Raw genomic sequence first — 15,733 nt, 5'->3', positions numbered from 1 at the left:
TAATAATGGACACCCCTTCCCTCTACTAGTCCTTTACTGTACTGATTTTTGTAATTAGCCTCTGTCATTTTCTTGATACCTTTCTCTGTCGTTATCGCTGCTGTAACTGTCGGTTAAGTCTTGGGTCACTCTTGAGTGATAGTGGGGTGGTTCTGTTACATATCCTACCAGTGAGCTGAATGCAGGGTGCTCTCAAATATCTGTGAACCGAAGCTTGTCTTTTCGTACACTGCTATGCGTATTGAAATAACAACATACAGATCATATGGTATGAGTAAAACGGTTGAGAGAGGGTGAGTTGTGTTGCACAGGAGTTAATGACTTCTTGTTTCTCTTAACAGGATTGGCAGAGACTAGAATGCTGTGTAGCCCAGTGTCTTGCAGATTTTAAAGTGTCTTCCCTTTTGTCCAGCCGTGGGAGTTAAAATATCATGAAGCCTGAAAGACGCCTGTGCTAGACATATTGCATCCATCTGCATTGTGTACTGTCTCATACTCTATGGAAACAAACAAAAAAGATCATTAACGTTTATGGTTTTATCAGGCAAAGCATGCTCACTTTTTTAAATGGTTCCCATTTAAAATTCCATTTGTTTTCTAAAATATTGTTCCTGTGTAAGGGGAAAGGCAACTTACTTTTACTCCTCTCTTTGGTTTTTATTTCCACAGCAAGTTGATGTGGAAAAATGGGTAGGTCTGCCTTTATTCACCCAGTTAAGCCATCCCAAATTCACAATCTCCATTCATTCCTGCTTGCATAATACTAGCACATTTATAACGCTGGGCAATATTCTAACGACACGCCCCATGAGGAATCTAGCTCGATATAACATTGCCAATGTGTGGACAATGTTGTATTTGTTTACTTATTTCACAGTCTTGACATAATATCACTACAAGTAAAACAAACTGCTTGGGAAAAGTGTAGTATTTTAAATGTCTAGATTTTGGTGGTGGCAAATATTTTCTGTCTGTACATTAAAAGAAACCATTAAGTATTATGTATCCATTATCTAAGTCTCTAGATATTGGAGAGAAATTCCCCAGATAATCTTCCAGATATTCTGGAAGAAAGTCTTGATACAGATCAGTAGTATAAAAGTCCTGTTCTAGTGGTACAAATGTTCTCTTTTGAATGCTGTACAGAAGCAGAATCTGTATTTGATGAGAATCAAAGGGCTTCATGATTCAACGTTTGATGACTTTAGCATATTGCCCATATTAACTGGAAGACAGAATTATGGGGACACTTGTGAATTGTACTGAAATATTTTTAATAAAGAAAAACTATATAGCCCATTCTCGTAGAGTTCATTATGCATTTCAAATGAAAACATGGCAGTATTTGTTGCGGTATTAATCAAAATATCATCAGAATTAAAAGAGAAGCTAGACTGATTGCTTGAATTCAAAGTCTAATTGTTCCTTAACCAGCACTGTTGAATGCTGGTTTCAGTTCTTCAAAGAACTGAACTCATCAAAGGAAGCAATGAAGACACTGCAGCTCTTGAAAGACCAATGGAGAGCAATGCTGTGGGTAAAATGTTTGACAATTTCATCTTTAAAGAGAAAGATCATGTGTATACAGTATGAGAAGAAAAACACTGATTAATGTGTTATACTTACACTGAGACGTGGAAACTGTCCTTCAAAGCTATGGATTTGTTTTCACATACAAATGATAAATAATAAAGGAACATGTGTTAATGAATATTACACTGCATGTTCATTTTTCAGTATTGTGCAATATTCCCAGGAAGGTAATTAGTGAGTGAAGATTTTTTTTAACATGAAACCATCCTTTACACATCCTGAAACAAACAGCAACAGCCAACCAGCATATTATGAAACTGATATGCTGTTCTCCACAGTTGTCTTACTGTATTTTAACCCCGATGAGTTTGATAGGAGTAAAGAAGATTAAGACAATATAATATATAAGATGAGGCATGATTAGTATGATCAGACAATGCACTGTTAAATTTGACTGCAGAACATCTACAGTAGATTATGACCAGCAAAACATATCCTCTAATGGATTTTCCTTTGAGACTGTTAAGAAATGTTGATATAACTTCATGGTTTGTTATTCTTCCAATCATGTATTTCAGAGATTTCTGTGTGTCTCCATAATTTTGTCAACTCGTATATCTGAAAGAAATACAGCCCAATGCTCTAATGAGGAATATCATTGCAGAACTCACGCTGGAATTAGATTTGCATTAATATTTACAGCTCAGGTGGACACTCCAGTCCAGCAGGCTCTTGTTCTGCTGATACTCAATTTTTCCTGACGTGTTAGTGTGGATTGAAGCCAGTGTTGGAAGGATTGAATATTAAAGAGCACGGAGTATGGATTTGATTATGTAAGGATTTTATTCATTATTTTAATCATATTACACTTAGAAAGTCTGTTTTTTACTCATTTTGTTTTCATGACTCCCCTTGGGTTTTACAGTACATGTTCTTATTTGTGTGGCTGCTATAGTACAGGTACACAAGGCTAGAAACAGTGTTCAATTGTGGAAGAATTAAGATAAGATAAGATAAGATCACTTTATTGGTTAAGGGCCTTGCCCAGGGGCCCAACAAAGTAGGATTCCTCTACCGGCTCCGGGATTTGAACCAGCAACCTTCCAGCCACAGGTGCTGATCCTTAGCCACAGTGCCACCACTCCCGCCAATTGTAATTATTCCTGGAATTAAAACCCAATAAATTATAGAGATTTTGATCCCGTATCCTGTGCTAGACTGTAAAATATATTTCCAAATGCAGGTACAACTTTATACTGCATACAGTACAGTCATGATACACAGTACTGAGGTTGTAGACCTCTAATTGAGGAAACATGGTACTGTACATTTAGACTGCGAGTGCTCTCACATTAAAAGCAGAAAGAAGAAAATAAAGCTTTTCATGCACTTAACCTTGTGCAGAAAGTCCCCCAAAGCATGTGTATGGATAGGTTTAAGCTTATAATGTTGGCCTTCCCTTAAATGCTCAATTTTTTTATTTGTATTTCCCTGTCTTTATCTCCGGAGAGGGCCGTACTGATGCCTGACCTTTATTTCTCAGCATTTTAGAAAATTGTGAACTGTGTTTTAACAATCTGTAGACTGAAAATGAAGATAGTTAGGGAATACTTTTTTGAATATATGCATCTTTCTTAATTATAAAGACACATAGAAATGTATGTACAGTATAAATAGTCCAGCAAACTCACACGCACACCTAACCCTTTTTTTATCTTGCAGTTGAAAACTAATAAATAATATGAATTTAGTCTAGGAAATACTTTGTTACAAGTTAGAATTAATTGATGCTCCTTGCTCTTTGGTATGAATTCCTGGGAATAAAGGTGAAACTTGGTGCTCTCAGTTAAAAAACAAGTGAATGTTGGATCAGTTAATGCATGTCTACAGTATATGTACGGTACTGGAATGCATTTATTGCAGCATTGTGCTCTATAAGTGTGTCTTTTTGTTCTGTGTTTAGCTAAGATACCCCTGTAGATTTGACAGTGATAGTGCTGTGTTTTCTCTGTGGATACACTGTACATGTACTCTGATAAACAAGTCCACGTGTATATTCTCCTCTGGTTACCAGTTTCAGGGATGTGCCATGTGAATATGTTAGCCCTCTACTACTTTTTTATCAGGGGATTGTGATTCTACCATCAACAAAAATGGTTTTTTAAGAAAGACTTCAGTCACAAAAAATCTTTATTCATCTTTAATTTTAATTTAATCTTTATCTCAACACCTTTATTTGATCAACCATCATCTAACAGTATCTTAAGAGCAGAAAAAAACTGTAAAGCGTCACTTAGGCTGTTATTAAGTAAAGTGATGACTTTAGAGTTGAGTCACCCTAAAGTGTGGAAACAGGAGATAGGTGAACTAGACACTGAAGTGCTCAGTTGTCAAAGGCATTTGAAAAGGAGAGCAGTAGCTATGATACCTGAAAATCAAGTGCTTCCTTCACATTTGTGTATGATATTTTGAACTGGTGTCGATTACATGTGCGCAGTTGTTCACCTCATTGTAATTTTCATTTTAAAATATTGTACAATAGATTTTGAAAAATGCTTTTTCAGAGTGACAATGGAAGCAGTTTCCTTGTGTCAGCTGTGGTGAGATTCACCACTGTTCACTCTCCTGGTTCCTGTTCACGAATAATGACCCGTAAAAATGATGGAAACGTTTTTCTGTATACAATGATGTATTATTCAGGCATGTCTGTAAAAATACCCTCCATCACATACAGACCATTTTTAAAATCGTTTTGTTTCAGGTAAAAGTGAAGTTTTAATTACCTGTCAGTTTTTCCTAATATCCTTGTGCACTTTAGAAACCATTTTCTGTACTTGTTTCTGTTAAATCTGTATTCTTTTCTATTTTTCACGCCTTGACAGAAATTCATGATGAAGGTAGGTTTCTTGACACTCTTCTCTACCCCTCCTTCCCATTTCCTTGCATCTCGCCTGGCCTTTCCCAAAGGCAACACCTCACATCTGTTGCTACCTTATGGAGTGTCTTTTGTTGATGAATTGTCTGTGTGCTTCTCATTTAGATAATCATGCCATTATTGATATCCCATGCTGCCTCATAGTCAGCCTTGTGATAAATTGTGTGGCACATTGTGTTGTTCACCGGCTGTGTTTCACTTGAGAATTGACATAGTCTCTTTGCTCTTTAACTGCAGCCCTTTGTCTCTCTGACCCACTAACGTATTGACCAATTTAGTCATGACTGCATCAGAAAAATGTGCACAACTGTTGACTGCAATTTGGTTTTTGTCAGCTTCACCCTTAAGAAATGCGCATTGAGTGAATGTTTGAAGATCAGGGTGTCACGCCCTCTGCAGCCAGAGGGCGCTCCTTCTCTGTCCTGTCCCTAGTTTCCAGTCTGCTGTCCTTCCTGTCCCTCTCTTTCCTTTGGGCTATATATTTCCGGGTCTTGCACTCTGTCGTCGCTCAGCATTGACGTTCGGATGTCCTGAGACCCGCCTAGCACCAGGGCGCCCCACATCCGCTCCCTGAGGGCATAGGTTCTATACGGCATTCCTGAACTCTTTGCACTAATGAGCCCGGGCCTTTTTCCCGTCTCGCCGCTACGCATATGGGTCTTTTTCCGCTCTCCTACTCCCCACGGTTAGTCCCTTTGGACGTCCGTGACACAGGGCATTTCCTGGGATCACAAATTATATTCAGTACCGGAAATAGTTTTACTGCAGTAATTCAGCGATGCAAAAACTTTGAGAAAGTTGTTTTCTGCTGTAAAAGACCATGTAATTCTAGAGATGGAGAGAAGCAAAAAAATATTTGAGTGTGTCCCTCAATGTAATGACAGTTAATAATTATTCTAGGTAGAGAGTGGGATAAGCAAGCGCCTCTGATATTTGGGAAGTTGGAGAAACACTGTATTTCTCTGAAATGTAAAATCTGTGTGGAAGTAACTAAAAGAGCCCCATTGTGTAGTTTCCAGTACACTACAAATTTGATTGAAATAAAACACTGAAGCATACTTTAGCTTCATCTTGAAAAATAAGAACATAATAAAGATTACAAATGAGATAAAGCCCTTTAGCTTATTTTATGTGCTCGGTCACTAATAGCTAATTGATCCAAAGCCAGCTGTTTCTTCAAAGATCCGAGGGAATGAGCTTCAAAAACAGAGCCAGGTGCGGTATGAAGTTTCCGGCCGGCTCAAATAGGCGTTTTAATGGACAAAGATTTTACTTGCGCTTTGGAGTTTCAAATGATTAAAATAATTTGATGAAGTGCTTGCTTACTGCTCTTAACAGTATGTTTCTAATGGAGATCTAAAATTCCTGATTTTGCGCTGTCACATTCAATTACTTTTACTATTACTATGGACACACTGCAGTAGAGCAACACCTGCGAGCTCTAATTAGACAGGATACAGGGTCAATTTAAAACCCACTGATGTCCTCCCAATGGGTATTAGTATAGCAAAATGTTGTGATTTGGTGCAGTTTCCTCTTTATTACTAGTGACCTTCCTGTTTGCATGTAGCAGAAACATACTTAACATTTAGAATTGATTTTATTTGAGCAAATTGTTACTAGTGACCTAAAATATCTCTCCATCAGTCTATCCCTTTTCTAATGTCTTCATCCAGTTTAGGTTTACGGGAGAGCTGGAGCCTCTCTTACTAACCAGTGGGTGCAAAGCAGGACACTCCCTGAACGGGACGCCTGTCCACCACAGGGCACAAACACAGACACGCACACACTCACACCAGAGCCAGTTTTTCCAGAAGCCAATTAACTTACCAGTATGTGTTTGGACTGGGAGGAGACTGGAGCATCCAGAGGAAACCCATACAAAGATGGGGAGATCACACAAACTCCACACACGCCGCATCTCAGGAATCGAACCCAGGGACTCCAGTACTGCTAACTAACTGCTGCTGTCCTAAAATATCCTTTGTTAGCAATTAGTAATGATAATAATCTTTTATTTTATATAGTGCCTTTCATGGTATATATCATCTTAAGGTGCTGTACAATAAAACAACCAAACAAAAGAGACAAGTACACACAAATGAAACTTGTGAATCAAAGAGAATTTAGCACAAGGGTATTGCAATCAGTTTGAAGGTAGGATTTGGAAGTCCTGTCTGACTTGCAAGACCTAATATGAGCTAAGCACGCCCTGCCAGTGTTCAGAGCTATGCACTGGGAACTGGGAGCCAGATCTTCCAATGTCCAGTAGGTGTAGCAGTTCACTAATGTACTCAGGACCAAAGCAGTTGGAGTCGATATCATTAAGACAATTCTATCTACTGTACTTGTGTGGAGTGTTCCGCCAGATGGGTTGGAAGTGAGTTTTCCCAACCAAATGAGATTACTACAATATGGATCAATGGAATTGCTGTGCCAGTGGAATTACTGTGGATCACAGGAACCAATGATGCAAAATGGCCTTTACATGCAGCTGTTTTTATTAGAAAGAAATTAAACTTAGTTGTTAATTCTGTTTAGTAAGAAAATAAGATTATGTTCATGCACTAAAAAGGTTATGTAGTTTTATTTCCAGAAATATAATCTATCATTTAATTTTTAAACCACAAACCACCTACTTAAAAATTACGTTTTTTCATTACTGTTTTTCCATTACACCTATATTCTCTGTCCTGTGGAAACACATAATATTTTTATTCTGCACAACAAGCTAAATTATTTTTGAGATACATTACTCTAGCGGTATAGGCCCAGTTACACAATGGCTGCTATCTAAAGGATAGGAGCATTATCTAAAAGGTTCCAGAATTAAAGACCAAACAAATATTGGTCCATGGAGTAATAAAATAAGGTTCCTTGGTTTACAGCTGAGCTGATTTGCTGGATTGAAATTAATTACTATCCTTGATTCAATAAAAGTGCAGCTCTTATTTGCATAAACCTGCACACGACTGGCGTTTCGGATACTCCACAGATTGTATTTTACACAATCACTTGCTTTGGTTCAGGGGTGCGATTTGACTTTTCAGAGGTGCAGAGAATGAATGGATTTTATTTTACACTAAAAGTGCATCCTGCAAAACTGACATTGAATTACAGTGTCTGATTCTACACAAAATGAAGAGATGCGTACAGTATGCTCTGTTACACCGATCTGTGTGAACGTACAAAAATCAGTATGTACTGTAAACACAAATGCTGGCAGGGCATCTGCGGTTTTCATTTTGAAACTGCTGTAGCGCTGGGGAACCTTTATAAATCATAAGGAACATAAACTGGAACGTTGCCACTTGATCTCAAGAGGAGTGGCACCGGTTCAGGCTTCTGTCTAAGCAAATTGCTTTTTTTTTTTTAACAGACCGCACAAGGGGGTGGACACAGAACCCTGCTGTATGGACACGCAGTGCTGCTCAGGCATTCCTACAGTGGAATGGTGAGTTGTCTGGAGTTGTGCATGAGGATAAACCGCTGTCTGTTTAATATGAACTTCACCAGCACGGGCAGAAGGGTTTGTCTGGTTTCACTCTTCACATCTCATCACTTCACCCACTGTTTTAAGCTCAGGTGATGCATTTCATCTTCTTATTGTGGGCTCACACCACATCACCGGCGGTGTCTGTTTGAAGACGCAGGAAGAATGAGAACCGCTGTAGCCGTTTACCTTCGGACAAGCCGCGAGCTCCACTGTGCCTTAACGCGTGGTTAACAGTGTGTGGAGAAGTGGCGTCTCTCATGTCGCTGCAAGCTTGCAGGCACCCAGCAGGTCCCAGGGCTCGCTGGCTCTGGTCCAGCCCTTCCAGCCCTAGCTGGATGCTCAGCCTGTCTTCTGAGCAAGTGTCTTCCTCAGAGTAGCCACTTGGGGGCCTCCAGAGCAAGTCTCAATGCAATAAGCCTTAGGGATTCTGCCTTAATAAAAAGCTCCGTTGATCTGAATCTAAAAAAAGACTAATGCTACTGGTTGTGCTGCAGAATGTGTTTTGTGCTGCACTCATAAATATTACTATTATTGTAATTTTGCATTTAACATACAGTATGGGGTATAATGACTAATGTGAAAAATAAATAGCCTGATGGAATTTGTGCTTCTGACAACTGAACAAACAAGGTGGGGCCAAGTGGTCATCTTGGTCTGTGTAACTTTTGTACACCTAATTTAAGAAACTGTTTGGAGTTTTAAACAGACAGTCTGTAGACTTCTATGTTTTATTTTTCTTACTCTAGTTTCGATCAGAACTGGATTTCTTTTAGGAAGATTGTGGTACACAGTCACTGGATTTACACTTCAAATATTTTCTTCTTACTTTTCATTTCAGTATCTTTGTTGTTTATCCACATCACGTTCTTCAACGGATAAACTGGCTTTTGATGTTGGATTGCAGGAAAATACAACAGGTATGACAGAAATTCGACACATCTCATGTACTACAGTGTGATATCAACTCTGGGACCAGCTATTATGTGGTATGAAGTCGTCTTCAAAGCAGTATGCAAACAGTCTGTGTCTGGGCTAGATGAGCTGCCAGTCGTAACTAGAATACAGCATGTGTAGCCTTGCTCTGGAGATGTCCTTTAATAGGGTAGGACAATATAGAAATAAATGTTTTGGATGAATGGTACTATACTTCAGACAGTATTGATATTGATGCCTAAGAGATTAGAAAATTCAGTCAGCACAGATCAAAATTTCCATGTATGTCTTAATGTTCCTATAAAGTAGGGTTTTGTAGCTGTTTAATTGGACTGACTTGTTGCTGGGCTGATAGATATATACTGAACCGAAGAGAGTTCTGATTCCACTGCCTTCTGTTTGGTCTCCTGGTGCAGCCAGAAGATGAAGGGTTAGCTAACTGCAGGCGTCCTGTAGCAGCACTCCCCTGAATAACCTGACTGGTAGAGGTGACCAATAACCAGTCTGCTTAATGGCATTGATTTGAGAATTTTGTGTGGTTATGCCCTTCTGTTTCCAGTGATTAAACTGTGAAGAGTTTCTTAAGCGAGCAAAAGAAGAAAATGTGAATCAAAATGAAACAAAACTCAAAACTTAAGAAGAACTTGAAATCCTTAGATTAATTACTTGGTAGAAACCAAACAAGATAGGCCTAATGGCATATTTTCATATGTAACCTTTGTTATGTGCTGAAAAAAACCCAGGAAAAAAATAGAATTTGTGTCTCTTAATCATCCGTTTTTATGCTCATCTCTGTATTTCTGCGAAGACCAAAAAGCAAAGGGATGAGATCACTCTAGCATGTAAAGGTAGAAGATTTTCTTATGATACACTATATATCAAATGCAATCTTCTGTTAGGTGAAGCCTGCTGGTGGACAATACATCCTGCATCTAAGCAGCGGTCAGAAGGAGAGAAAGTCAGGGTAGGAGATGACCTCATTTTGGTCAGCGTGTCTTCAGAACGGTACCTGGTGAGTACAGTAGGGAGAGTAAAATGAATGTCATGTTTTAAGTGTAAAACTAAGCAAGGCTGCATGCGAGGTTACTGTACCAGAAAGAGAGAAAACCAATTGGTTCATTTTTTATTTTACTATATCTTCCCTTTTTAGAATGTTTTCGCAAATACACATCAGGTCGCCATTCATGAGTTTCCTGTCAAGGAGTTTTGTTATTGTTTTTAAATGTAAACTATAGAGCAGGGTTATTTTAGAGTTGACATTTGGAAATACTAAACACCCGGCATGTTGGAAAGGTTTTAATGCCTGTTCAAAACAAAAGAAGGCAGGTCACCAAGTTGACAGACGGGAGACTGACAATGAAATGAAACCCTGTCACTGTGCAAAAGAAGGCAACATTCTTTCATGCCGCCTGCCATGGGCTCAATTAATGAAGAGTCGCAGGCAGACAAATTTGTAACTCCCATTATCCAGTATATCAGACCCCTGTGAAGTGCCATTATTCACACAGGAAGGAAATGCATTAAATCAGAAAGTTAAGTGAACAGTTTTAATTCTCTACCCTTATTGCTGCCTTTTCCCCCATCTGCTCTCTTCTTCACTGTCAGAGAAGCAAGTGTTTGATATTATTTCCTCCAGTTACTGTGAGACATCATTTTCCTTGCAGCATTTATCATATGGGAATGGAAGCCTGCATGTTGATGCAGCCTTCCAGCAAACCCTGTGGAGCGTGGCGCCGATATGCTCTGGGAGCGAAGTTGCACAAGGTTGGTGTCTATCTCTAGCTCTTGCCAAGATTCATCATGGTCTTCTTCACCTGAAAACAGATGGGATGCTTAATGTACGCCTTTCAGAGTTCAGCTCATTATAGCATTAAACAGGTGTGAAAGGGATTTCATTTTCTCTTCCATTTGTTATGCTAATAAAGCAATTCATTGAAACTCTTCTGAAAAAAAAACTGTTGTAAGACACAAAAAAGTGCCAAAATGTAACTGGATCTACTTTTTAATGTGTTCAGTTGAATTAATGTTTAACACATTGTTGATGTGGATTGATGTGATGTGGATTTGCATTTACGCCAAGATCTTTGATAAAGGAGAGTCAGGCTGTAGGTTGAAAGACACTGACTGCAGGAAGCAGCTCTTCAGTGTGCAAGAGTAGTTTTTATTTGGAAGAGCAAGTGAGATTGTGCAATGACAGTTTGCAGACATGTGAGTTACGCAGTATGTAAAGACGTCTTCAGCTGAGGCACACTTGAGTGCTTGGTCCTAAAATAATAAGTAACCCTGTAAAACAAGCTAAAGAAGACAGGAAATCAGTCTTCCAGTTTCCTTTTCGTTTTCTTTGACTGTCTTGGGGGCCTGTTTGTCTCCCTCTCCTTGCCCTGAGCTCTTCCCACTGTTCATCCGGGCTTCTCCCTATATCTCCCTTCAGTCCTCCTTTTGTTCTGTTTCCTCCTATTTGGGGGAAGTTTGATGTGTTAAGTGGAGAGGACCAGACCTGTGCACTATCAAGTCTTCATTTCCTGCAGTAGTGAAGTCTGCAGGCGGGAATTACTGTACTGGTGTTCTGTTTCATTGATGGGACCTCTCTAGTGTAAAAGATGTAGAATCTTGGTTTTTCCTTGTGAGCCAGAATGGTGATGAAATTAATTTTGTTCAACTATTACTGCTGAAATCTCTGCTTATCCAGGTTAAAGGACGCCTTTTTATTGGTTTATATTGTCAGGTCTTTCCCTGTTGTGGAACATTTCAAACCTGTATGCCCTTGCTTCTTCTGTGCAGGATACCTCATCGGTGGAGATGTGCTGAGGTTACTGCATGGCCATATGGACGAGTGTCTCACTGTGCCATCTGGAGAGCACGGAGAAGAACAGCGAAGGTCAGAGAACGAAGGGTTAAGAGAAATCTGTTCTGGGATGAGGCTACAGCTCAGTGAGCCTGAGGAGCAGAGATCAGGGATTTCATGAGTGACTTGTTGGTTCCTAGTAGTTTTTCTGCACAGGGAGGATTTACTGTGGGTTGATTAAGTCTCAGCTGATTAGATACAAAACCACCTGCATGAGTTTGTATTTGTATTTGTAGTGAGAGAGATTGGTACAGCCCTGTGAGATTTCCTTTTGTCTATAAAATGTTCATTTTGTTTTAGTAAAGGTGTATATTACCAAAATAATATAAATCCCTTTATGCATAAAATATGCATCATGCTTTACTTAAATATGTGACTGACAAATGAATAAAAGTTTACCCTCTACCTTTAAACAACAAAATAAATGATACATTTGGGAATGTTATATTGCATTGCTCTCTCTGCCCTGCAAATTATTAAAAAAATATATACTTGTTATTTGTACGCAACAGTATTTTGAAGAACATTCTAAATATTCCAGATATGGTTTAGTTCAAAGTTAAGATGCCAACTTAATGAATTCATCATCTTAACAGCTCATGTGAAATGATACATCCTTACAATGCAGTAGTTCAGGTGGGCAGCTGCATCAGCATGCGTAGGCTTCAAAGGAACAAGTGATAGGTTTATTCCATGCTGAAAAGAGAAGAAAGAAAACACAACACCTGAAGAAGGCTCCACGGCCGAAACGTTGTGTTCTCTTTCTTCTTTTTTTCAGCATGGAATAAACCTATTACTTGCATCCTTACAATGGCACAGCAACTGTATTTACAAATTTAGATATGAAGTGGATTCCAAGCAAAACTGCTTTAAAGCTCTCCTAGAAAGGATTAATTTTTTATGCTGTAAACGTCTGAAAAATCGTTTCCTCATGCTCTTTTGCTGGGCACGTTTTGAGCATTTTTCTTCATCTTTGATCCTGAGAACATAATAATACAGCAGCATAACAAAACCTATGACAACGAAACATAACCACATTTTACACAGAGTAGACCAAATGAGTTTTGTATCTAGAGCTGTGTTCAGAGGAAGCCAGGATTAATGCTGCCTGCTGAACAGATGAAAAACCAGAAGAGAGATAAAAACGAGTGCATGCACGTGCATGCGTGAAGGTGCAAACGCTAACAGAACCTTGTCTGATAATGAAAATATTTATATGCTTTATATTCCTGCTGTTCCTGCCCAGAAAACCTGTTTGCCGCGTGCCTTTGTCTGTTGCTGATGATGCATCACTGGCGTGAGAGAGTCAGGTGTAAGATTAAGCTCCAGTTCCCCCCTCCTCAGTCCCCCAGCTATCCTCACTGAACCATGCTCATGTTCTCCACACAGAGGAAAACCTCAGGAATGAAAACATAATTCAAAGGCAGCTCTGTGCTCTCACTAGGTGCATACTAAGAGGACTCTTAAAAGGAGTAAATCACTGTTCCTTCACATTTTTGTACCACATGACAGCCCAGTGTGTTTAAGAGGTGTTAGCCTAGGCTGACTGCATTGCAGTCTCAGTCTAGTCTGCTTTCACTGCCATGCAGTCTCTCCTCCCCATACTGCTTTGCGAAATGCTTCATGTGCACGCCTAGTTTTGTGTGTCAGCTTTAAGAAGATGACTGAATTGTTTCTGAATTTCGTTTTTTTCATTTTAATCCATTAGTGTCTCTTCCTCTGACAGCTTTCACTGTCTGGCTTCATTTGATATTTGTCACCTTGTCATGCAGCATGCATTGTTTCCTGAGGTCTTTCAAGAGTCTTGATATTCCCCAGGAGGCAGTGTGTATGAGGTGTAGACACAAATGTTACTGTTACCAAGTCAGTTCTTGGGGCTTCTCAGAGGTGGAGTTGAAGATAAATATTAACAGCATTAAATACTTAGAGATACTTGCTGTATCTTAATATTGAGTATCTATATAGGACAGTGTTCAGATTGTCCTATACGCAATATAAACCTTCATCCGGGAACTGCGCTTCTCCATGGGATTCTTGGTGGTGCCACTGACAGAGGGTTTGAGAAGCATTGCAACTCCTACATTTGAAGATTCACATTTTTGTACAGAATGCATCTTGGCAAAACAGTGAAGAGGTGGTCAGGTAGCCATCTAGTCAAAGCTGGGGTGCTCTTTCAGCATGTTGTAATTGCACATTTAAAGTTGCAAAGGAAGATTTATTCCGTGGTAGGTTTATTCAATGATGAAAGGAAAGAAAAGAGACCCAATGTTTCTTTTCTTTTGCCACCAAATACAACACAGAGGATCCAATTATACTGTAAGTCAAAGGTGCAGTATGTTCCAAATTAATGCAACTTAAAGCAAAATTACATAATTCTTTACAGATATTAATTCCCCTTTCTATGTAATTAGCTTGAAATAAATTCCCAACATGCAGTTCAGACACAGGAACATACATTTCATGTGTCAATAACTCCAAAACCAACAAATAGAAATAGACAGCATCAACATCTCCTTTCCAATAGTGACTCTGTCCACTTAATTCCTATGTGAATAGCCTCCCACTTTAAGTCACATGGGCAAAGTTTACACCCTAACAGTCCTGAACCCCTCCATATTTACATGATTCATCTTATACGCCGTTTTGCTATAGTTAGTGACTTTCTGGTCCCAAACCTGCATGTACTGTATACTGGGGAGCAACTGCACAATAGCATCCTTATACAGTAGCTTTATGGATGTGTAGAGAGGAACAAATAATATTAATGATGACGAACACATGATAATGAGTTAATTTGACTGTTAAATACAGTGCATTAGCTGCTACAACACTTCTTATTTCACTAAGATAAGATCACTTTATTGGCCATATACCATTTCTTGTATTAGGAATTTGTCTTTTCACAGACCCCAACTTGCTCTCCATGAGACACACAGACAGGGAGAGAAGCTTGGGGTCAGACCGCAGGGTCAGCCATGGTACAGCGCCCCTAGAGCAGTTGGGGTTAAGGGCCTTCCTCAGGGGCCCGGCGGAGTAGGATTCCTCTACCAGCCTCTGGATACGAACTTGGAACCTTCCAGCCACAGGCGCAGATCCTGAGCCATGGAGCAGTTCCTATTGAGTTGAGATGTAGTTTTTGAAGATGCTAACTAATGTGAAATAAAGATTGACAAGTTTGTTTTTTTTTTCTCACCAAAGTCCTTAGTCAAAGTTGTTTTAGACTGTGTTTACCTTTGTCTCTGATGCTGTTTTTTTTTAGATAGAACTGTAGGAGAAAAATAAAAAATGGGAGTAAACAGCCTGTTCAGAGAATGCGAAGGATTTTTGAAGCATATGGATTATAAAACACAAACATTTAGCATATTCTTGCTAATGTATGCACAGCACAAATTTATGTGACTGCTGCAATCAAATCTGTGCATTCTCTTTGAAGTAGTACTTCATAGTGTTTCAGTCATGCATCACATTGTGTTTCTTGTATCTGTGCTGTAAGCAATATGGGGGTGCTTGAAGGCTGTGAACTTGTCCTTTGATTATGCTGAGACCATTCTGTGAGCTCGGAATTAACCTATTGGTGTGCAGGCACTCTTGGTTTTGCATATTTTCTGTGATTGTTTTGCTCTTCTCACTGATATCTGTAATGGACTAATCAAAGGCTTGCACTGCTTCATCCATTTTTCCTGCATGCAGCAGTTACAGAAAATAGCTGATTGCAAATTAGATGTACTCATCAACGTGTAACTGGATAAATACGGCTTGAATATTGAACTGCTTAATTGTGGTGGTTGCTCTGCAGACTGATGAGTTCTTTACATCTGTATTGGGTGATTTGTGTGCAAGACACTTTTGTTTCTTTGAGTTGCATGTAGTGTGTGAGAAGGTTACGTTGCAAAACCAGGGCAGTCACGGAAGTCTGTTTTCAAAAAACAAAAATCGTATTTTTTGTGTTGTAGGCTGCCGCAAACCCAGTTGTAAAGGAAATGGATAGCAT

The 15,733-nt window shown here is 39.3% G+C and overlaps 1 protein-coding gene across 1 annotated transcript in view; it reads left to right on the top strand.

Annotated features, from left to right (window-relative positions):
• ryr2a (ryanodine receptor 2a (cardiac)) overlaps positions 1-15,733 on the top strand; it is a 196,838-nt gene that overhangs the window by 79,689 nt on the left and 101,416 nt on the right. The window contains exons 4-10 of the mRNA XM_088609787.1: positions 674-690; positions 4,416-4,430; positions 7,848-7,922; positions 8,803-8,881; positions 9,797-9,909; positions 10,562-10,661; positions 11,679-11,775. Of these exons, the coding sequence (XP_088465913.1) occupies positions 674-690; positions 4,416-4,430; positions 7,848-7,922; positions 8,803-8,881; positions 9,797-9,909; positions 10,562-10,661; positions 11,679-11,775 (496 nt within the window). The remainder of the gene's footprint in view (positions 1-673; positions 691-4,415; positions 4,431-7,847; positions 7,923-8,802; positions 8,882-9,796; positions 9,910-10,561; positions 10,662-11,678; positions 11,776-15,733) is intronic.

Source organism: Lepisosteus platostomus, chromosome 17 (assembly GCF_059453375.1).
Source record: "Lepisosteus platostomus isolate fLepPlt1 chromosome 17, fLepPlt1.hap1, whole genome shotgun sequence".
NCBI classification, from domain to species: domain Eukaryota; kingdom Metazoa; phylum Chordata; class Actinopteri; order Semionotiformes; family Lepisosteidae; genus Lepisosteus; species Lepisosteus platostomus.
Note: the sequence above shows the minus strand (reverse complement) of the source record. Positions and strands in the feature narration are given on the sequence as shown.